This window comes from Ambystoma mexicanum, chromosome 12, assembly GCF_040938575.1.
Source record: "Ambystoma mexicanum isolate Mex_15411 chromosome 12, UKY_AmexF1_1, whole genome shotgun sequence".
NCBI classification, from domain to species: domain Eukaryota; kingdom Metazoa; phylum Chordata; class Amphibia; order Caudata; family Ambystomatidae; genus Ambystoma; species Ambystoma mexicanum.
In genome coordinates, this window is record NC_090936.1 from 1,108,511,658 (window position 1) to 1,108,536,308 (window position 24,651).

At 46.8% G+C, this 24,651-nt stretch overlaps 1 protein-coding gene across 2 annotated transcripts in view; it reads right to left on the reverse strand.

Annotated features, from left to right (window-relative positions):
* SFMBT2 (Scm like with four mbt domains 2) overlaps nt 1-24,651 on the reverse strand; it is a 957,919-nt gene that overhangs the window by 367,188 nt on the left and 566,080 nt on the right. For both annotated transcript variants that reach the window (XM_069629673.1, XM_069629672.1), the window contains one exon: nt 5,828-5,925. In XM_069629673.1, coding sequence (XP_069485774.1) covers nt 5,828-5,925 — 98 coding nt within the window. The remainder of the gene's footprint in view (nt 1-5,827; nt 5,926-24,651) is intronic.

The following is a 24,651-nucleotide window of genomic DNA, read 5'->3' on the forward strand; positions in this document are numbered from 1 at the left end:
TTCCAGCATCACAGTCACCGTTACCTGATGTGCTGGGGTCTGGAAGTCCATGCCCGCCGCTAGGTGCGCGCGGGTGCCCCAGTACCGGATCGCTTGGCGGAAAGTCTTGTTGAGTGCGATGCTGTCCTTGAAACTGCCCGCTGCTTGCATCCAACGGGCGTCAAGGAACTCCTGCAGTGGTCGCACCCACAGCCTGCATAGGCGCACGAGGTAGATGCACGATGACATCATGCCGAGTAGGGACTTTATGGACCTCACCCTGGCCACCTCCATGGTTGACAGCCGTTGCACCCTGCCCAGGATGGCCTTCATCCTTTCCTCCAACAGGGAAGCCAATCGTGCCACTGTGTCGAGTCTGGCTCCCAGGAACAGGGCAACTTGCAACGGTACCAAGTGGGATTTCGCGAAGTTGATCGAGAATCCCAGATCCGTGAGCAATTGGACGGTCTTTGCTGTGTGATCGACGGCGAGTGTTCTTGACTTTGCTCGGATGAGCCAGTCGTCCAGGTAGGGGTAGATGTGAATCCCCTTGGTGAATACCCTGGGTGCCGACTTCAATCCGAAGGGAAGGACTTTGAACTGGTAGTGCCGTCCCTTGGCCACGAATTGCAGGAATTTGCGATGTCCCTTTAGAATGGGGATGTGGAAGTAGGCATCCTCCAAGTACAGTCATGATATGAAATCGCCTCCCTCCAGCTGTTCCTTCCTGGCCACGGGTGGTATACGGGGACACTTTCTCTGAAATTCCAGGGTGTACCTGCGGGCCAGGGCATATAGCACCCAACCGTCAGTGGAGATGGACTCCCACATGCTGACGAATTTTGCCAGGCGGCCTCCCACTGGGGTGCTTGGGTGGGGGCCCAACGCCACGGCTGGTTCAGTCCTGCTTGGCCGCAGTCTTGCCGCCTTGGCCTCCTTGGCGACTATGACGAGATCCTCCTGTCTTGCCGCATCCTCTGTTGGCTTCCTGAGATGAGGAGCGGGCTACTTGGCGGTACGACAAGGGACCGCTGCCGAATCCTTTGGAGGCACCTTGCTTGCCTCCGGAGTTCCAAAAGGTCGGCCATTGTTGTTGAAGAACACCCAAGACGTCAGCCGGATCGGTGTCCGCCTTGATGGCCTGCAGTGACTCGTCCACTGTCTTGCCTAACAGGTTGTTCCCGTCGAAGGGCAAGTCCAGAACCCTGATCTGCACGTCCTGGCGGAAGACGGTGGCCTTGAGCCAGCCGCGCCGACTAAGGCAAACGCTGTTGCCCATCTGGCAAAAGCCGGTGTCAGCGATGTCCGTGGCCACCGTAATGGCGTGGTCTGAAGCCACCTCACCTTCCTGTAGGATTTCCAGGGCCTCAGCCCTCTTGTCGTCCGGGAGGAAGTCCAGCAGGGGAGCGATCTTAAACCATAGCTCCCTGTCGTAGCGTGCCACAATCACGAGGACATTGGCCGCTTTAATAGTCGTCGCCGCCGATGAGATGACCCACCGTCCCATGGCATCCAGTTTCTTCCCCTCGCCGTCCGGCGGGGAAGTTGAAGTAGAAGCCGTAGCCCCCGCCGCTTTCTTCTTGGCGCCGCGGAGAAGACCGAATCCGGGGACGGCTGTGCACTAAGGCACATAGGGGCGGAGTCCGGGACCCGGTACTTCTTGTCGTACTGGTCCCTCTTAGCAGGAGCCGTGGACAGGTTCTTCAGGAGCGCCAGCCCCTCATCCCAGATGTCGTCCAGTAATGAAACTGAGAGGATAGTCTTACTCTTGGCCTCCTGCCGTTGGTAGAGGAAACCTTCCTTCTTCTGCTCTTCTGGGCAGAGCTGGAAGAGCTCAGATGCTCTGGCGATCATGGCGTGGAAGGAGCCAATTCCGTCGGGAGGGGAGGCCCGAGCGGGTGGTGATGGAAGGTCCATTCCGTCGTCACCCCCGTCGTCATCCGTCCCTGTCGTCGCCGTCTCCGTTCCCATCTCATCCCTCGGAGGAGGGGAAGGAGGTGAAGGCTGTAAAGGAGGAGGGGGATGAGTTCTCCTCCGCTTGCTAGGTGGGCTTCACGACGGCCAGGCTCCGCTGGATCATCCGCCGGGGTAAGGGCAACCTTGTCCTCATCTCCGTCCACAAGGCCTGAATAGCCATCAAGATCGCTCCTGAGATGTCTTGTGGCATAGGCACCGGTTGTGACGGGAGAGTCGGTTGGGGAGTAGGATTCTCTGTTCCCTCCACGGCCCGCAGTTCCTCGTCGCCACCGCTGTCGCTTTCCTCGTCTGCCTCGTCTGGATCCCTCCCGTGGGACCGGACCTCCTCGAACATCTTGTTCAGGATCTTTGCGACACCAGCCAGCTCCTCTTCAGAGGAGGTATCTGTGTCCGTAATGTCCACCGCCCCACGCCTCTTTCTCCGCCTGGGGTTTAACAGGGGTCTTATCGATAGGTTGAAAAGAGGATTACCTCCGCGGTGGCAGGGAAACCATAGGCCCAGAGGTCATCTCCACTGGGGTAGCATCCTCAGGCTTCGCCAGGGCTGCCACGACTCCCTCGATCGAGGCCTTAGCCGGGTGAATCTGGGTCTTCGTGACTTTGGGCATGCCTGAGGCCTTCACCTTGGAGGGAGGGTCATCGCCTCGCTCCCCCTCGGCTGTCTCCATCTGGATCGACCGGGACTTCTGCCAAAGCTTACCCGGGTTCTCCGATTTCCTCTTCCCCGAGCCAGAGCGTTGCCTCGTGGTTGATGGTGTCAGTGATAATGTGCCCTGCCTGGCAGCCGAGGAGCCTGTCTGATCAGCGCTCCCGGTGCCCGCGGACTAGCCGTGCTTTGCCTTTTGTTGGGCCCCCGTCGTCAGAGCGCCCTCAAAGGTCTTAGAAGACCGCTCGGACTTCTTCCTCTTCTCACTTGCTGCTGGGCTCTTCCCCTCCAGCCAGTTGGCGAGTCAAGTACGACGATCCCTCATTGTCCGTTCGGACATGTTCTTACAAAACGCACGGTCCTTCTCCACATGTGATTTGTCATTGTGAAGACAGTAGAGGCACTGAGAGTGCTCATCCTCCTTAAATATGTTCTGTAACCCGCATCCAGGGCAGCTCCTGAAAAGCTTGGGTCCAACAGACGCTTCCTTTGTCCTGGGCCATGACCACGCGTGGTAGGCCTCAAGATCTTCTGGTGTCCTCCGAGAAGTGGAAAAATCGATGAAAAAATGCCCTGATGATTGAAATAACTAGTTACTGCCACGGCCTATGCTGCTCTTATCAGCTTATTCAACATTCAGAAATGTCAACCATTTCTTAGTCACCACTCTACAAAAACTCTAATCTCCACCTTTATGCTGAGGAAACTCTATTACTGCTTGTGCCTACTCCTTGGTCTTCCTTTCTACTCATTCCTCTTTCTACAAAAAGTCCTTAACTTTGCTGCCCACACTCTCTACAACCTACCCAGATCCTTACCGACTTCTACCGAACTACACCTTGCTGTTGCCTCTCCCTCTGCAGAACCACTCCCTTTTCAAGTTCCATCTCCCCTCCTGAAAAACCATCAATTATCTTGTTCCTCCGTTCATGTTTGACTGTATCTCTGTCTATTCACCATCTACTTCCCCACTCCTCCTCTACACTCAACCACAGTCTCTCATGCCCTGTGTCTCTTCTCGCTGCACATTCTCCCTACTCACCCGCTCCATTCGAACACGCTGCCCATCACAATCAAAGCCCACCTGTCTGTGGAAACCTTCAAAGCTTGGCTTACACTTCAATTACTTGGCAAACAGGGCCCTCTCCCCTTTCCACTACCCATCCTCCCTACATGACCCCACCACGTCCCCCAGTGGCCCGTAACAAAGTAATAATGCAATGTTTACATATTTGTATCTTCTTTAGCTTAAAACACTTGCCCTCTAGGTTGTTACCTTTGTAAGTCACTTGTCTACACCAGTATCCATTTTTGGTTGTGTTATGTCTCTGGTCTATGCGCCATGTTGTTCACAGCCTCTTACTGACTCACTACCTTTTCTTTTCTTTGCGTTATTCGGGAACGCGTTCACGATCTGTAAATGTGTTATTTTAAGTAATTTCTGATTGAAATTGACATCTTTGTTATGCAAAGAAATATAAATATAAAACTCTTCCCCCATTACTCAGCTGAGTGTTATATTGAGTATGATGAAGAAACAGTGTACCTCTCACTAGGCAAAAGATATTTGTGTTCGCCCATGGGTACCACTGGGCATGACTCATGCAACATGTGCCACACCTCCTCACATGCATGCCCTGCACTTAGCGCTGAGCATTAAACTCCTCATGATGATGGACGATGTCTCTTATTTTAATGGTAAGAAAAGCAAAACATCATTGCACACACATCCTTTCTTGTACCCAATCAGGGTTTGCAAGAATGAACCTATCAAGCATGTAGGATTCCCCCAAAAATGTATATCCACAATAATCAGAAGTAATTACCATTAAACAGGTCCTATAGCCACCATATTAGACATGAAGCTGGAGTAGCAATAACAGCTCTGATGAACATATCCGGATCAGTAATGTTGGACATCAGGCAGCAATACCAATAATGCCCTAATACGGCACAAATGTCAATAAGGGCCATATCGGTTAGGATTAGCAATACTGACCCAGCAGTCTCCATTCACAACAAGAAGCATGCATTCTGAAAATTGCAATGACTGCACGAAACCTTCTTCAAGGGAAATGGTAGGTGACATTTATCTATACCAAATGAGGACTCATTTGTGCCGGCGAGCTGGGTGACAGTACGGTGGAGTGCTATATCATCTTTATTTAATACGAAGGATTACATGGGGAAGCAGGATAGTTACATCACCATAGTTAGATGAAGGAAGGTTATACTTGCAGGGGGTTTTCATAAGGTGTTTTAAACCAACAACCTAGTAGTGCAAATGCAGAGGGCTGGTATAGTCAAAGCACACAATGAACACTATTGGATGAATTATAACTAAACATAAAAAAAATATTTTTTCCTAAATGAAATAGAAAATATTTTACCAAATTGTTAGTAGTCAAGGATTTAAACAAATCAGAAGACATGCAGGTTTCAAAATAAAGACCAAATATGTGCTGTACACTGAAATTGTACAGAAGAGGGGGGTAACTGTTTTATGTAGAGGACATTTCCTCCACACACAAAGTAGCTGGCTTGGGAAAGTTTCAATTGTGAAACTTGACATTTGGAGGAGTGATAAAACCCATTGAAAAACGCATTGCAAATTGGGCCCCAAATGTTTGACCACTACATTTTAACACTACAGCCACACTTATAGAGATAAACCCGGTTCGTGTAATAAAGAAAACAGCCAAAAATAAACTTCAGTGGGGTAGCACTCCCCGTCTGGGGGTCTACTCTGCTCCCCCGTTCAGATGATGCACCGTAATTACTATTCAGCTGCCAGGAATAATCAAGGGCGCCAAGCGGAAGACTTTCAATGTGTTCATGGGAAACTATCACCAGCCACGTGCAATGACGAGATACTGATGTTTTTCTTGGTAGGCAATACCGAGTAGACAATATGACAAAACTTTCTAATTAGCTGCTCAGGCCACGTGGCACTCTGAATTTGCTGATTCTTTTAGTGGTTATGGAATATTTCTGATTCAATGGGCAGAAAAACCACTGCTGTTAGTGTAAATCTGCCCCGTATTTTCACCAGTGCACATTTTGCTGTGGTACACAAAAAATGGTTCGAAGAAAAACATATTTGCAGTAGATCCGTTTTTGACCTGGTGCAAACACCAGTGCAAAATGACTGCGCCGAGGCAACGTTTCAGTAACCCCGACACTGATTTCTATGCAACGTAAAACCAATGACAGAGTCACACTTACCTTAAATGCTTCCACCGGAAGAGGACACTTTGCTGCATCGTCCAGAGATTTTTCCAGAGCACATTTCCATTCAGAAATACTCTTTAAAGAGCGGATGTCTGAAACAAGAAAGGCAGATGGCGTGTAAACAGAAAGCTGTTGCAGAATGCCTGTCCCGGCATACTGCCAAGCTGGCACAGTGAGTGTACCACTTCTTGTGGGCATGGAACTTATTTAATATTGTCATAACCAAATTGCAGCGGTCTGTGGTACAATTGTATTGACTTATTTAATTGATTTTTTGTAACGCACCGAATACCGTACTTGAGGTCGGTTTCTAAGCGCGGATCCGGGATTCAAACCTCTGTTGCAACAGCGCATTACCCCTGTGCTCTCCTAATGTTTTGTTATACCTAATAACATAACATAACTTATTAATTAAAGTCAACTAATCTGAAATATACATTTACAGACTGAATTGCAGCCGACATCTTGTTTAAATACACTTTTTAAATTAGATTTCATATAGAGATGTAAAAGGGATAATTATTTTTAAGCATTTGCATAATCATGAGTACTACATCAATGTAGGGCAGTTTGCAGCACATTTGGAATGATGCACCAAAAACTGTAAATATTATTTTCCTATCGCCTCCCTCCCTCTATTCCCTGCTCTTCCTCTGGCCCTTCTGCAGCCACCCCCCTCCCTCATTCTCTGCATTTCCCCTTTTCTCTGCAGACAAGGTTTCTAGACAAGTCTGATCTATGAAAGTCTTGTCGAAACAGGGTCAACCCTGTTCCTCCAAAACTATCAAGGACCACATCGACACCCTGGCTCCTGCCCTGGCTGATTTCTGCAATCATTCCTTCGCCACTGGAGTCTTCCCATCCCCCCTGAAGCACTCCCTTGTGCACCCTCTTCTTAAGAAACCCTCTGACGACCCTTCCTGCCCGGCTAACTATCACCCAATCTCCATCACTCCCTTCCTGGGCAAGCTCCTGGAAAAACTGGCCATCTCCCAGCTTAATCTCCACACTGAATCTGTTGGCTGTCTTAATGACCAACCGACTGGCTTCAGAGCTGCCAGAAGCACAGAAACTGCTCTCCTGAACATCCGTGAAGACCTGCTCTCCAACTTTGACTCTAACACCCTGTGCGTCCTCATCCTGCTTGATCTCTCTTCTGCCTTTGACACTGTCAACCATGCCATCCTGCTCAACCGTCTCCGTGATAACCTAGGTATCACTGGTCAGGCTCTGGCGTGGCTGACTTCTTTCCTCTCTGACCAACCCTCCCAGGTCCACCTTGGGTCCTTCCTCTCTGATATCTTTTTCTCTACCTGTGGTGTCCCCCAGGGATCTAACCTCTCTCCCTGGCTGTTCAACCAATACCTGGCACTCCTTGGCCACCGCATCGCCGCTCTCTGCCCCAATTTTCAGTGCTATGTGGATACTACCCAGCTCATTTTCAGGCTACCCTCGGCCTCCTCCGTCTCCTTCCCTCATCTCTCACTGTATGTCTGAAATCCAGGAGTGGTGTGCCGCCAATGACCTCTGCCTTAATGCCAGTAAGACTGAGATTCTACTCATCGGCACACCCACTCCCTCCTTCCCTGCAGCTCTCTGGTTGGCCTCTCTTGGCCCTCTTCCTGCTCCCACCTGTGAGGCTAAAAACCTTGGGGTCATTTTCGACTCCACACTCTCCTTCTCGCCTCACATCTCTGATATCTTTAAGAAGTCACACTACCAGCTGCACCTCCTCGAAGGTATTCTTTCTTTCCTCTACTTCCCCCAGAAGCCCACTGTCTCCAGAGCCCTGGTTCTCTCTAGGCTGGACTATTGTAACAGCCTCTTTCTAAATCTGCCTGCCTCTACTGTCCGCCCTCTGCAAGTTATCTAGAACAGGACTGCAACACTTGTCTTTGGCCTCAAGCCCAGGGATCGTATCTCTCCAGGACTGAAATCTCTGCACTGGCTCCCAGTGGCTGTGAGGATTAAGTTCAAAACTCTCTGCATTGTCCACAAGGCCTGCTGGGGCCTGGGGCCACAATATCTTCAACTCTTTCTTCCTAAATATCTTCCTTCTCGAGCTCTTCGCTCATCTGCCTCCAACTCCCTCGGGGTCAGTCGCTTCTCCAAGCAACAAGTTGGTGGTAGATCTCTCTTTTCGGCAGGGGCCTCCCTCTGGAACAGCCTTCCTGCCTCTCTGAAACTTGAGGAGAACCATCTCCATTTCCGGAAGCACCTCAAAACATTCCTCTTTGCTTCCGCTTTCTCTCCGACCTATCCCCTGCTGAATTCCTGGCAGAAACTGCACCAGTTACCTGGCCGCCCTTTCTTATCTCGGGCCCAGGCCCCGCCAGTTGCACACCTGCACTGCCTCGCTGGCAACCCCTGCACCTAGGGACTGTTTTCTGTATCCCTACAGTCCCCCTACCAGCACTTATGTCGGCACTTACCTTGCACTTTCCACCAGCTGGCAGTTATTATTTATCTTATTTATTCTACTTATCCCATGTACTGCACTTTCAACTCTCCCTTCCCCCACACACTTTTCCCTCTCCCCCTTCCCATGCACTTGCGCGATCTGAATGACACCTGGCTTAGTAGGATCGTTGTCTGTCTTCCCCATGTCCCCCCTCCCTTGCTTTGTCGCGCCTTGAAACACTTGTGTATAGGCGCGTTATAAATGCCATATCATATCATGTATATATTTCACTTGATATAGCACCCAAACGCAAGGGTATCACATTGCACGTACTAAGTAGGTGGTTACAAACAGTAAGCGTTGATCGAGGAACAAACAGGTTAAGCATATTTGTTAAAAAGCCATGTTTTTAAGAGTTCATTAAAGATGGTGAAGGAGGGTTTGGTCTGGATGTGATCAGGAAGGGTGTTCCACAGGGTTTGGGCAGTGACATTGAAGCTGAAAATCCTCCCGATCTCCTGAGGTTGAAACAGGGTGTAAGCAAGGTGAGTTTGGAGCAGGATCTGAGGGAGCGTGTAGCTGGATTGGCTGAGTTGCATGGGGTGAGGTAAGAGGTGGGGAGGCATTCTTGTGAAGATATTGGTGAGTGATGGCCAGTGTTTTATTTACTTATTTATTGTTTGACTTTTAGGCGTTTATACAGGAAGTAAATACTGTTTCAAAGCACCCACAGGGCAACAGGGAGGACACAAGGGATGAGAAACAAATTACAATACATAGCAAATAAATCTAAGTACAGTGGGAAGGGGAAAACAAACCTATTATGCCTTGTGAGTGTTCAGAACGTGCAAGTGCAGAAGGGAGGATGAATGGGATAAGTGCTGGGGTGCTCATGGTTGGGCAACAGGTGAAATGGAATGAAAGGTAAGTGCCATCCTCCGAGGATGGGGGGGTGAGCTGAGGCAAGTGCCGAGGATAGACAGAAACTGGGGTGATTGGGTGTAGGAGCTCAGGGGCCCGAGGATTCATAAGGGCCATGAAGAGATGTGGGCAGAGAGTTTTAGGCCTAGGGCTGCTCTCAGTGCCTTGTTTTCCAGGAGTTGTCATTTTGCAAGGTTTTTTGCAGAGGTTCCCGAGAACAGAATGTTACAGTAATCTAATTTACTGCCAATAATTGCTCGAGCAAGTGTCAGGCAATTTTGCTGCAAATACATTTCCTACTCAAAAAAGTCCAATAGAAACCAACATCTCCATGAGCATCTGAATAACTTGATGATGATTTGGACGGTGGTTCTGTCAATAAACAAATGAGGAGTATGATAGGTTGAGGGCATTTAGACGGCGAGCTGAGCCTACGATAAGGTGCTCAGTTTTCTCATAGTTTAGGCAAAGGTTGTGGGCAGCCATCCAGTTCTGGATTACACTGCAAGTCTAGTTGATTGATGTAACATCCTGGGCGTAGTTCCCAGATAATGTAGGACTTGCGTGTTGTCGGCAAAGTTAGTGTAGGGATTGCCCAGCGCGTCCAGGTGGTCGAAGAGCGGCTTTGTATTAGTGCTGTAAAGAGAAGGACAGATGCATGAACACTGAGGGACACTGCAGAGGACCGGAATGTAGTCAGCTTTAAAATTGTTTATGTAGACCTAAGAATTATTTGATCCATTTGGAAGGTTGTTGTGAGAAGCTGAAATTTGTAAGGAGGTGTTGGCAGAAGATGTCGTTGTCGACAAGGTAAAATCAGGCTAATAGGTCAAGCAGGAGCAGGATGGCAATGTTTCCTGAGTCACGGATGTTGTCGAGTTGGCTTTTGAGATCCAAGAGTGCCATTTCTGTGCTGTGATTGAGATATTAAAACTGACATTATAAGGGGTTCTGTGGCATGTAAAGCTGGAGGCAGCTGGCAGTTTGCATTATACGGGCAAACAACTCTGAAGTGACTTCTAATGTACTTATAACAAACAACTAGAGGGTACGATATTCTTGATATTAGCGTAACATATAAAGTTAGGTTATGAACCTGAGATTTATCCCATGCACCACTGCCATTTGTATGGTCTTCAATCAAAAAACGACACATTTTCTTTGGTGCTTTCCCAAAATAGCAATGCAGTGGGAATGGATGTACCTGGAAAGTGTTACATCAACCAGAATGGCAACTAGATGCCGAGTTCTGAACATATGGAGGTGCAGAGATTGGCTTAGAGGCAGGGATGGGACTCTGAGCATTTTCCAATTGTTGATATATATGTTGAATGTAGAATCTCTGTGGATGAAAACGACTCTAACATGCAGAATTATGTGTTGCAAAAATATTTACCCAGTTCAATAAAATGCATTTAAAAGCAATGTCGTGCATTCAAATAAATGATAACATGCACAAAATGTGTTGTTCTCCTGTAATAGACTCCAGCAGTGCAAACAGCACACCCACGACCATAAACCGCTCCCTATCAGTTAATGGCTGTAAACTAAAGTGTTGATGTGGAAGCTGGAGTACTACGCCGAGCGGGCTCAAGAAACAGGCATTGTAATGTGACAACTCTGCAGTAATACGTTACTACAATTACAGTAGAGATGTAATGATCTGATTACGCGAAGCCTGTTTAGGCCTGAGAGCTGGCCACCGGTGGGAAACACTGTTGGTTGAGTATTCCGTACCAAGCAGTTGCAAACCAGGTCAGATGCTCCTGGAAGGCATAGAGAAAGCTAAATGGAGGTACAGAGCTCTACAGCTGAGAGAGCTCTATAATGAGATTGGTAGTCTAAATCTGAGAAGTCTCAATAAAATACGATAATATAGTTTGGATAAAGAAATGCTGTTGGTGTGGGGAGGACAGTCAAGACAGGAGGAAGCCATTGTAATAAAGGCGGCATCAGTGACTGCCCGTTCGGCAGTGGCATATGCGGTGGAAGAGGGGGAATTGATCCAGGAGTGCGATCTTGAGCTCCTCCTTTTGACAGAAACACGGTCTCATTGTACTTTTCATAAACTGGGGCCAGGGAACTATAACATTCAAACAATCAACAAAGCTGGTAGAAGAAGAGGGGGCATTGCCATAGTTTATAAATCCACCCTTAACATCTCACATTTGGAGATGTTGGATTGGGGTGATGACACACAGATTGAGGAATTTTTGATTTCACTGTCCCACACTAGGATGTTAAAGGTACTTCTTAGGATATAGACCCCCTCGGGCCTTTAGGACACTTTTGGGAAAAGCTAGCTTCATACCTCACCCTGACCGGGAGTAAATATAGGAACTCCTGTGTGTAGGGGACTTGAATTTTTGGCTGGAGAATGATGCACATCCAAACTCAGCCGCTTTAGCCGAGCTTTTGGATAATCATCGCCTAGAAACGATGACAAAAGCAACATCGCACATTAGTAGCCAGCACTGCATTCCATGGGATTATACTGAAAGGTGATTGGCTCATTTCTGAACCATACCTCAGTGTAATCCCGTGGGCGCACATACGTGCCTGTGTTTGTTCCCGGTGGGGGGGGGAGGTGTGGCAGCCCCTTAGCCAATGAGGAGGCTCGAAACGGGGCAATCCCCGCTCTGAGCCTCCCCAAGGCTGGAGGCTGCCTTTGTCCCCCGCCAGGGACTCAGGTGTGTTTTTTATTCCTCACCCCCAACTCGTACAAACTATACCCTCCCAACCCCACTTACCTTCATTTTTCTTCTTTTCTCTGGCGCAAACGCACTGGGAACACTTCTGTACCCATCGCGTCTGCTCCCAATAGCCACCATGGAAAGGGAAAACTGACTACATTTTCCCTTTCCCGGCGGCCATTTTATTTGACCTTTTTTTTCTGTTTCGAAACGCAGTAGCGTTTCGGAGCAGAAAAAAATGCTATTAGTGCCCCGGTCTAATGGGCCAGGGTACTAATGGCTATAAGCCCCTCGACAGCAGGCCAATACCACCCACGGTAATGCCCCCGGGGCCTTGTGTAACTACGGGCCCTGGGGGCATTACCTGGGGCGGTATTGGCACGCTGTCTCGGGGCTTATTGCCACAATAAGGGTCATTGGGACTCATTACGAGTTACCTGGTATGGAAATAACGGTGGCGTTAAACCCACCGGCACCGTTGTTTCCATACCGGGTGATTCGGAGTCCTGCAGGTGGAGGTGTCATTCCCGCCAGGTCTGACCTGGCGGGTTTAACACCGCCCGTCTGCAGGCGGACGTGGAAACACCGGCACCATCACAAGATGGTGCCGGTGTTTCCATGGTCCCCATTCCCATTGAGTCCTATAGGACTCAATGGGAATGGGGATTTACCGAATTCTGCCTCCGGAATTCCCGGGTCACCGGGGTTGTAATGTCCCGGTAATTCCGGGAATCACGGAGGCGGAATGGTAATTCGAGTCCGGCAGTAACTGAGCTGGAAAAATCGGCAGGTTACCGCCAGACTCGTAATGAGGCCCATTGTCTAGATTTGATAGCAGTTAGAGGAAGAGCAGTACGATTTTGTTAGACAACCCCATTACTTTGGACAGATCACTGTTTACAGTGATTTGAATTACTGGGAAAAATGGCACAAGCAGGAGGACGAGAGAGTATGCCAGTGTGGATACGTAAGGCTGCTGATCTGGACAAAATCCCAGGCGCTGAAATTCAGGGAAGACTAGCAGACCTAGATGTTCTGCTCCCGTGTGAGCTGAGAGATATTAGAGGAGATATGTGACAAATGTGCTCCCTTAAAATTAAAGACCACCAAAAAATCAAAATCCTGGTTTCGACCGGTGCTGGCCTTAATGCGTAAACAGGTGCGACAGGCAAACAAATTGTGGAAGTCCACCAACTGGATAGCGACGCAGTGAAGGTGAAAGGAGTACTTAAATTGCAGGGAATCAAGCAAGGGCACTGTTTGATGTAGTGCCCAGATTTAGGAACCCAGTAGGTTCGGCGATGCCCATTTTCCCTACGCAAGCACAGGCTAACAAATGTAACAAGTTTTTTAAAGGAAAGATTGTGGATATCCAAGAAAGTATTGCTAAAGTGAGGGCCCTTGAAAAATCAGAAGAGCCCATAGAAGAGAAGGGCACAGAAGAAACAGAGGAAGAGAAAGAGGGCTTTCACTTGTGTGTGAAGGAGGAATTTGTTCAATCCTTGATACTTCAACTAAAACCAACTAATGATTCGGTATTCTGATGCCGGCATGTACAGCTAAACGCTTAGCGGTGAATATCACTCCCTTTACAACGGTTTTTGTAAATAAATCATTATAGGAGGGCCAGGTCCCCAGTGCTCTAAAGAGGGCACTGGTGAAACCTTTGTTAAAAAAAAATAACCTGGACCCAACAGTTTTAAAAAACTACCGCCCTGTGGCTAATCTATACTGGCCCACTAACATTTTGGAAAAAGTGGTTTGTGTTCAATTCCAGGCTTTTGTGGACAGCAAGGGACCAAGGATGAACTTCAGTCTGGTTTTCGACCCAAACATGGGACGCAATGCCGTGGTATTAAGTTGCTTGTGTAGGTTCAGTGAGGAATCTAGGTAGAAACCTAGTGTTTTAACCTCTTTAGCCACTGGGATGATATTCTCGTCGATATTGAATGAGGTATAGCTGTTATTAAGTTTGTTCAGGTTAGCTGGAGACCCTAGGATTAAAAGCTCAGTTTTATCATCATTCAGGCAGAGGCCAAGAGTGGCCATTCATGCCTGAGTGATTAGATGCATTTTATTCACTAGCAGTACATCCGTGTCATAAACACCCGATAGGGGTAGAAGTATCTGGGTATCGTCTGCATAATTAGTGCAGGTGACACCCAGATGGTCCAAATCGTCGAATAAAGGCTTCATGAAGATATTGTACAAGGTTGGTGATACTCACGATCCTTATGGGACTCCACATGTGATGGGGATAGGGTCAGCTGCTGCAGATGGGGAGAAGACTCTCATAGTCCTGTTATTTAGGAATGATTGTATCCATGTGATGACAGATTGGGAGAAGTGAGCTGCTGAGGCGAGATGGTTGCATAGTACTCAGGGCTAAAGTCGAGGGTACACGCGGGTGGACGGAGCCCACCCACTTTTTTCAGAGGGTGGACTGAGTCCCCCCCAGCTAGAATGAGAAATTGAACTCTTCCTTGAATTTATAAATTAAGGGCAACCTCAGGGATCGAACTGCAGTTGCCAGGTTTGCCAGCTGGCCACTTCACCACTCCACTATATAACCTGATGGAAAATAAAAACAACTAAAGGTGAAATGTCCCATTTCGGTACTGCATGTTCATCGGAAAGCATTTGTATTGGTTCTTGGAATTTAAAAAATGCACACCTTTTAAAGTGTTCAAGCTGGAAGCCTTAGAATCCCACATCACGAGCGAAGAAATCATGGAAGTCATTAAAAATCTCAAAAACACGGCCCCGGGCCCCGACGGCCTGTCAGCAAACTTCTATAAAAAATTTGCCAGAATCCTAGCACCCCAAATGGCAGCTCTATTCAACTCCTTCCTATTCTCGAAATCAATCACCGACTCAATGGTGGAATCGCTCACTGTCTTGCTGCATAAACCCGGGAAAGACCCCCAACTGGCCACCTCTTACCGCCCAATCTCACTCCTCAGCAACGACGGCAAAATCTTCGCCAAAGTGCTGGCTACTAGACTAGGCCCGACCCTACCATCCCTGATCAACCGGGACCAAACGGGCTTCATACCAGGGAGAGCGACCCACGATAACATCAGAAGAACGATAAATATCATCGAGAGCGGCCATAGACTAAAAGTGGGAATGGTGGTCATCTCCTTAGATGCTCACAAAGCTTTCGATATGGTCGATTGGGGATATATCCGGGCAGTTCTCGAGCACTTCGGCTTCGGCCCAAACTTTATCACATGGGTAATGGCCAACTACCAGTCTTCCACCACACAATTGCGAGTCAACGGCACCAGGTCAGAGACAATCCATATATCCAGGGGCACTAGACAGGGCTGTCCACTCTCACCACTAATCTTCGCCCTATCCATGGAGCCCTTCGCAGCAAAAATCAGACAAAACCCGAGAATTAGGGGAGTACTCGTGGGAAACCAAGAATACGCTGACGATGTTTTAATAACCGCATCAAATCTAGCAGAATCCTTGGGTGCCCTGTGGCAGGAGATCACAGCATTCAGGACTATCAGGGTTCAAGGTAAATCTCAATAAATCCGCCGCACTCGCAGTCAACCTATCTAAACAAGAAAAAGCCTCTCTCAGCCCCGATTCCATGGTCACCAGGCCCAATTGCTTACCTTGGGGTCCAGATCCCCAATGACCCATTACGCTTATACTCCAGCAATTTCCCACAACTGATTAGAGAGCTTCAGAAGGACCTTAAAAGATGGAAACCGCAGGAAATATCTTGGTTCGGGCGAATTACCGCCATCAAAATGAACTTAATCCCTAGATGGCTATATCACCGCACAGCACTAGCAACTCAGATCCCCGACCCAGCCCTAATAGCTTTACAAAAGAAAATTCAAGAATTCGTATGGAGGGGGGGGAGAAACCCCACATCAGTAAATGAATAATGATGAGGGGGATAGCACAGGGTGGGTTGGGAGTCCCAGACCTGGCTAGATATACCCTAGCGGCGCAGCTATCCCACGCATTCGCTTGGGTCCAAGAATCAGACATACCGAAATGGTCGAACCTCGAAGAAGCCTGGTGCCCGGTCCCACCCTCTGCACTACCACACCTGCCCAACCTACAATCCCTAGCCACTGGCGGCCCCCTAATTGCGACTAGAACTACAGCTTGATGCTGGAGGGCTGCGGCCCGCAGATGGGGTGTTCGCTGCTCTCTGGGTCCCCTAACCCCCATCTGGAATAACCCAGAATTCTCTCCAAGCATGTCCCCACAGAACTTCCAATCATGGAGGGAGGGCGGCTTACGAATACGCAGAGACTACCTTGAGGCAGGCGCACCCATCTCATTTGAAAGGTGCAAAGTGAAATTTGGGGTGAACGAGCAAGAGAGATACCGCTACGCCCAAATCCAACACTGGCTATCCCACAGAGCGACCAGAGAGAAATGCTCCAGAGACCTAACCGCACTGGAACTATCTCTCACGACCCCCACTAACAAAGGCAGAACCTTGACCCTCTACCGACTCCTAGATAGGGCTGACCCTTCTATAAAAGAAAGATACATGCTTGAATCGGAAAAGGACCTGGGCAAAGAAATTGACATTGAAAACTGGGGAAAAGTTTGGACTAGGCTGCATAAAAGTTTGCAATGTATCACAAACAGGGAAGGGGGCTACAAACTTTGTTATAGGTATTACACCACCCCCGCTCAACTCAATAAGGCCCACTCTAACATCCCCGGGTCATGTTGGCGCGGGTGTGCGACCTCAGGCTCATTATTCCACATGGTATGGACTTGCCCGAAAGCTGAACGATACTGGAGAGAGGTAATCAAACATATCAAAGACATCTCTGGCCTATCCATCCCCTGGGACCCCGGAATCATCCTACTGGGCGACACCAGCGAGGGCGCTCTCCCACTCTAGGGCCATATCCCCCGGCTATGCTCTCACCTACTTCTAGTAGCGAAAGTCACAATGGCCAGGGTTTGGAAAGATAAAGAAGGGCCCTCGGTGGCCCTCTGGTGGGCGGAATGCTGGGACATAGCGGTCGCCGAAAAAATCACAGCAATCCGATCTGGCTCTCTGAATAGGGCCTTGAATATATGGGAGCCATTCATGGACTATGCCGCCAGATATCCGGCTCTCACCAGAAGACCCCCGTTAACCAGATGGCTCCAAATCAACCTACTTCACTAACCCCCAGTGGCCAGCCACGACAATCCAGCTCACCAATGACCCCCGCAGCAGCCAAGGGCAGTCCGGCCCACGGATGTGATCACTCACTGGTCCTACTAAGAGACACTGACACTCGACCATGATTTACGATCGTTGATCTGTTGTTCTTGCACTTAAAGTAATGCTCACTTATGTAAACCCAATAAAATGTTGTTATGAAAAAAAAAAGGTTTCAAAAACACTCTGAGAAGAATACATCCTCTCTTCCTTTTGTGTGTTGATTTTATGAAAGGCAAATTACATTAATTCTGTCTTATTTGAGGGGCTATGCAAAGCCAATTTAATGAAATGTGCATATTTCACCTTGATATGCTAATTTCTGACGACGTGACATCCCATTGACTTTGTTGGTGCGTCCCCACACTTTTATTTTTAGGACTTGACCCCTGATAGCACTCTATGGTCAACCAGGTCGAAGGCTGCTGACAGGTCTAACAGCAGTAGTAGTGTGATTTTCCCATTGTCTTTAAGTTCATCTGGCTGTACTTTTAAATCAATCAGCGCGGTTTCAGTTCTGTGTTGAGGTCGAAATCCGGATTGACGGGTCCCTAGGAGGTGATTAGTCGCTAAGTATTCCTGGATCCGTAGATAAGCTACCCTATGTCCAGGATCTTCAATACGAATAGGACCGTGGTGATTGGCCTGTAGTTTGTGGATATCTGATTTTTGAAGGCTTACTTGTTTTTCAGCAATTGTCTTCTGCAGTAGGGAGATTTTATTGGTGAGAGCATTCTGAATGTTCGTACACCAGAGTTTGTCCTTGGCACAGGGGTATGCTGGGGTAATGGGCGTCTCCATCTCTCTGAGGATAACGAAAAGCTCTTTGGTACTAGAGCTAGCTTGGTTAATTCTCATGTTCTAAGACTCGCATTTAGAGCGCACTATTTCATTTTTGTATTTTGCAGATATATTCTGCAAGTTAGTTTTGTTCTCTGTGGAAGGATACATTTCCATAGGGTTTCCAATTTTCTTTTTTCTGTGCGTAATGTTTTTAGATGTGGTGTGAACCAGCAATTCAAATGAGCTTCTGGTTTGCCTTTACACATTTTGAGAGGGGCTATGATGTCTAATGCATTAGTCAAAGTAGAGTTGTACATCTCAACTAGCTTGCTAGGGTCAAAGACATCATCTAAAAAGTTCAGGTTAGGGATCACAAGTGGCAGGGTGGCATCCACAGTGATCTTCCTTTTGTTTCTTGTGGGACATGGGAGAGCAGCCAAGTTCGGTTTGGTTTTTAATATGTCGTTTCCACGGGTGAATGAAATTAGGTAATGATTTGTCCAAGATAGGGGAGTGATAGCCGTGATTATGGTATCGCAGCTGAGGTCAGCTACCCAGTCAAGGGTTCTTCCTTTATCATGGGTAGGTTGGGTGACTTTTTGGTTAAAGCCATGTTCAGTACAGATATTGGCAACTGCTAAGGCTTGGTTAGGGTCAGTAAATCCGAGATTAAAGTCACCTAGTACTAATATTTGAGAAGATATTTTGGTATTATCCAAGACTAATAGCATTATTTCTTCTTCAAATTAACCAATAGGCCCTGGTGGGCTGTATAGTAGGTGAACCGTAATAGTACTAGTATTAGTAGTAGGTATTTTTACTGTGAGTAGTTCACATGATGAGAGTTTAGGTGTAGTAGCTATTCTAAGGTCTAAGTTGGATTTTGCTATGATGGCGATACCGACACCTTTAGCCTCTGTCCTAGCCTCTGTTCTGTCAGTTCTTAGGATTGGGTACTGTCACAGTAGTGACAGTAGCGAGTAGGAGTGAGGGTCCTGCTGCCGCATGTAGCCAGGTTTCTGTTATCGCCAGGAAGTCTAAGTTTTCGGCTGTGATCAGGTCCGCAATTTCAGAGGAGTGAGCTGCCAGTGACCTTGCATTAATTACTGCACATTTGATGGTCTGCATGGGGTCTTTAGTAATTATGGCATTTATTTTATTCTGTTTCTGTGCCTTGTTATATCTACTCGTATTTTCTAGTACAGGCATTTATAGGTACAGTGTCAGTCTTAGAAGGAGTTGGTGGTGAGTCGAGGTGATCGGTTTTGAGCGTGGGTTGTTATTTAGCAGGAAGTCTGGTGCCGAGTCTGAAATTTCTATCTATGTGCTGGCATGGGCGACTTAAGGATGCGGACTGGACCTGGCTAGATGAGTGTGGGGTAATGGTTACCCCCCTCCAGGGGCCTGTGTCAGCAGACTTGGAATTGAAATGTAATTGAGGTAGGAAGTTGGGAGGCCTTATGCATGAGTCCTGGAGATTGTGGTTGAGCCTGGGCAGGAAAGGTGAGGCTTTGATTTCCTGTGAACCGTAGTTCATGGTTGGATACTGGGAGTGTGCAAGACTAGTGCCGCCTAATGTTATATGGTTGAGGTTATATGGCACAGGGAGTGAGCCTAGCAAGAGTAACAGTGACGAGAGCACCACGTAAATGTTGGTTGTGTGCTTGGCAATAATTTATCGATGGTGTTCAATGTTAGTCTGAGATGTTTGAGATAAGGGAGATACTATGCAATGCGGGTACTAACAGGATAGGAACATTGTATTTAGCGCGCGCCGTTGGCAAATGCAGTCTAGGTGCATATTTCACTTTCAATGCAATTTACAATTGCAGTGCAGGATTAGCAGAGCAAGCTAGATACAGGCGAGTTTCGATAATGATGCACTAATTGGCAAAATGACAGCAAGATGCGAGCTACACTGCTACTGCAAAATACAGCTACGGTGCACCGTTGGCCAGGCAGGCTAGATGCTAACTTGAAATGCAGTACGAGTTTCAATAATCAGCTATTTCAACAATAAACAATGATTTTCAATAATTTGAAATGTAGTACGAGTTTCAGTAATCGTACAAATGTTAGCAAGCGGTCGGTTAGCATGCCTATTACAGATAGTTACAGATCATATGCTGTACTTATACACTCTGCTGCTGATGGATAGTTATCATCTGCACCCGAATGCAGTTAAGTGTGTTTGGTGCGCGTAAGAAATTTTCAAAATAAAATTACAGCTGAATAGTGATTTCACTATTATACTGTAATATTGTAATATATGGTCTAAAGTACTTTCTACCAATGTTATAAGGATATTGCACTTCAGTGAGGTGACCAAATGGAGTGTGGTTAAAGGCCAAGTTCCTTTATAAGGTTACGAAACTCTAGGGTGACTTGTAATATTATTTTTACCTGTTATGGTAAGGGGTAGTTTATGCTGTACAATACATGGCCACAAATAGTCTTCTCTTTTCCTCCAGGACCTGATTACAGTTACAGTAGTGATGTCATTTTAGTATTACATGTCAGTAGTAATGTAATAATTAGCCTGTAAAAATAACAATAGACCTTTATACAGCAAGAACATTTGCAATCTCTCTCTCTCTCTCTCTCTCTCTCTCATTCATATATTTTGGGCTGGGAGTCTCCCATTGACATTCAATCCACCAACAACAGAACCCAGCCACAATGGATCTAGTAAAACCTCCAGGCACTCAGACATCAATACTTGTATTAGGGATGGGAGTGCCTCAAAGTGCTCGCCTCGAATGACTCTTAGGACTTATGAAGAATAGACTTGAATTGGCTTCAGCCATTCAAGACTCTGTAGAGATGGATTCAGTGCTGAATTGAGCTGAGTCACTTAATGTCCAAATAGGCTTGAATCAGTTTCACTATGGGTCCCTATAGCTCTGAAGTGGGTGAAAGAACTTTTAAAGTTTATGTGGATTTAAAAAAAAAAAAGGTTCGGGCAAATTAACAATAAGGGTGTGTGTGCATTTAAACCTGCATCCTGGATGCAAATTTGCAATGCTCTTTGAAATGCACAGAAAACAACACATTCCTGTGGGTCTCTTTAGAACAGGCTCAAGGGGTTGTGCAATTCATGAATGGGTCTTTGCCAAACCTCTCAGACATTTTCTTTTAAATTACATTTCGGCTGTATATACCGTTGCTTCCCCACTTGCATTTCTATCCCTCAAACAGGAATATGTCTTTTTATAGAAACATTTTACCATGGCAGTCTTTTTTTGGGACCATCATTGTGAAATGAGCAGCCTGTCATACATTATTGTCGGGAGTGCATTCACAGCACCAAGGTAAGCAATCGGACTGGTCAGCACATCATTTGCACCGCCTCCCAAAAATGCACATTTCGTCTTTGTGGACGTAACTGCGAATGTCTAAATTAAAGGGGAACAAAAACAGGGCCTCCTCTGTGCATTCCTCCTCTATTTGCATGCCTTTTTATATTCCTAATTTACAATTTCCTAAGTAACCACTTAACTGCCGGCTTAACACTGATTCACTGCTGGATCAACACGACTCACTTCATCTTGACACCAGCTAAATTACAGGAGAGCACAGAGAAGCATGGGTCGACGCTGTCATGCAACCAGGACACATAAATAAGGTACTGTGACGAGGCCCTGCCTCCGCTGTCCACTTTTGGGACCCTGGTGACTTTAAACCCCATTATCTGCCTTTTTCATTCAATATGACTTCTTGAAAATTGACATTGTGCCAATTGACTCTCTGACTATTGCTGTAATGGAATTTCTAAGAGTAGTTTTATGAAAAGGCTTTTGTATGATGTTTTATTGTTAACTGTGTGTAAAGTTTTAGTTTATAACTGTTTCACACAATAAGTAAATAAGTGTGCCATTTGAGTGCCTTATTTGCCCTGCTCATGTACCCCGAGTCCTACTCCACAGCAGCTTATTTTGTGTGTGTTTCTTTACAATGGTGGATTTTTGCTTGCTTGGATTTTGTTGTTTAATGAAAAGACTATATGTTGTATAGAAACTTGATTGTACATTACTTTATTGTGAAGTCTTTGCACTATTTCTGTTTGGTTTGCTACTGCTTTCACCGCACACCTTGAAGATAAAGCTTGCTCTCGGCCTCCACTACCAAAAGAAGGGAAGGAGGTATACCTTCCCAGGTGGGCCTGTTTCATCTTTCTAATCAGGGTCACTGCTGGTTTAGTAGTAGTGTGGGGCTGAATTGGTGGTTTAGCCACTACTCATTCTTGTACTCTTGCGGAAAAGTAGTCATTTCATCACAGTAACGCTCAAGAGGTTTGGTATGCATGTGCTGTGTGAAACCAGAAAGTGTTTCACCCACTAGTTCCCAAGGATCTGTCATCCAGGTGGCTAGGACATGGCCATCCTTTTGGAATAAGTTCCTGGGGGTGGAACAGTGCAGGTAATCACCATCTTCGGGGAGTGGGACGCCGGATGGTGAGACACGGTATCCCTTTCCCTGTAACACCTTTACCCCATACTACCTGCTGGGATATTTAGGCACTCTACCCGCCCCCTTTTACAACTCAAACACTTTCTCACTGACAGCCCGCTCTAAGGGAAAACAGACTAACAAACAGGCCATGTACCTGGCATGCCCCAATACTATGGTCAGGCAAGGTCAGGAAATTATTGACAATCATTCACACCGGACTTCCATTACACCTCCCCACACAGATAAAAGACAGAGCACGAGAGCACATTCTGAGCATGGCAAAGCCCACAAGTAAACCGGAGTTTCGAGACGGTAGCTGACCAAGACAGGAAAGGCGGCAAAACCGAAGGGGATTGCAAGGAGGGAAATTCCCTTGACCTTTTTTCGACAAGGAACTGTTACTTTCCCAAAACCTTGAGAGAAAGCGTAATACCAGGAAACCAGGCTGAAGAATCCAGCATTGTGTGTCAGAGACACCCGGGGCAGCCCAGCATAAATAATCAAGGCGGGGAGAATCACCAACCACCGTGGTTCCCTCCTTGGCTCCACAAACAAAGCCGCTCCAGTGAAAGCAACACAGCTGGTGAGTTGGGGAGACAGATACAAGACCGGTCTGTGTTGAAGCCAAGATTGCAAGCGGCATCATTATATGGCGAGCGCTGGAAGGAACATTGTTAAAACGCATGTGATAAGAGACGTGAGTGAAGTTAAACTGCTGATGAGAGATTGAAATTTAAAGCACGCTACAATACCTTTGACGGAGTGGTCCGGCACTGCGTGGGTGCTCAATTGAATGTCTCTGTAAGGTATCCAGCTGAGAAGTAATAACAGTAGATTGATTTGGTCCGTGCCAGTCGGAGGGAGACTAATTGAAAGAGAACGAATAAATGTGAATCGAAGTGGCCTTGCGACGGGTCAAGCAAAATCCTCTGCACAGTCCACAGTCTTGGATTTTGATGAAACCGAGAAAGTTTGCAAACATGTGAATTTGGTCCAAGCCCAGCAGAGGGAGACCAATTGAAGGTTTTGTGTTAAAGTCGGTCTGAGCCCGGCAAAGAGGGACCCGGGGTGAACAGTAAATCACCGAGAACTTGTATAAGTGAAAATCCTGAGAAGAAAAGCACTTTAATCTTTTGTCATGTTGCATCAGGCCCTTTGAAATAAGAGACTTTGAATGGCTAAGAGACTTTGGCACAAAAGGCCCTGATGTTGGAGTTTTAAACTGCACCCTCGTGCATGAAAAGCCAGAGAGTGTGCTAAGCTCAAGTGTGCCGTCTTGTCCCCTGCTGAAAAAGTGGGGAAGGGAAGCCGACGGCTTGAATATCCTGACATATCATTTCTTGAACACTTTTCTTTTGCATAACATTGTTTCACACACAATTTATTTTTAGAAGTAAGGATTGGCAATAGGTTTATTAATATAAGCCATTTTATTTTGACAAGACACTACTAGGACTGCGTTATTATATTATTTGATGGGCGTAGATTGCTCCCATCTTTAGATTTAGGATTAGATAGGCATTTTTCAAACCCAGTTGAAGTTCAATAAACATTTTTGAGCCGTGATCACTTGTGTCTGTCTTACTGTTTGATATCAGGTCTTCCTTACAGTGCCTACTTACACTGTGACACCTCTTCCCAACGTTCTGCTTACACTGTGCACCACTTGGGACCAAAACATAGGTATGTAAAGGTGTTCTGTATCATCTACAGTTATTCACACCAATCTGTGGACTTTACAGCTCAAGTCCTAGAGCTCTTGAATTTCCATCTCTATGCTCATAGTAACACATGTAACGCATGTATAATGAATGTATGTACAGTGGTGTCTAGGATGTTGATTTTAGAATGCACATTTACAATCTCAGTGTGCGCAAAGACTTCTGCTCTACAAGAATAAAAGGGTAACAGCTACTCAGCCCTCAAACTCCTACAAACCAAGAGCCAACACAATCATAAAGGTAATACGGGCACAGTTAAGAGATATACCACCTTTGCCTTTCATGGTCACGTGGGCCGCCGGGGAGATGGGTCTGAATGTGATCCAGTAGTCACCCAAACAAAAAAGTAATACAGTCCAAAATTAAGTGAACGTCCAGTCATGGGTCTATAAAAATATACATACTTTAATCAAACACGCAATCTGCAAGAAAGCTGAAATAGAAATCATTGTACAAAACCTACCCCTGAAGAAAGAAAAGAGAAGATGCAACAGATACAAGCATGTAGGACTCTGAATATGAAGACTGGGGTATTAGGCAATTTAAGTTACCACAAAAAGGATATGTCTTTGGATGAGAAAGGTGCATGAGTGATCTAACCAGTCTCTAGTGCCCAATATGGACCAGGGGGGCCTTTATTGGTTCAT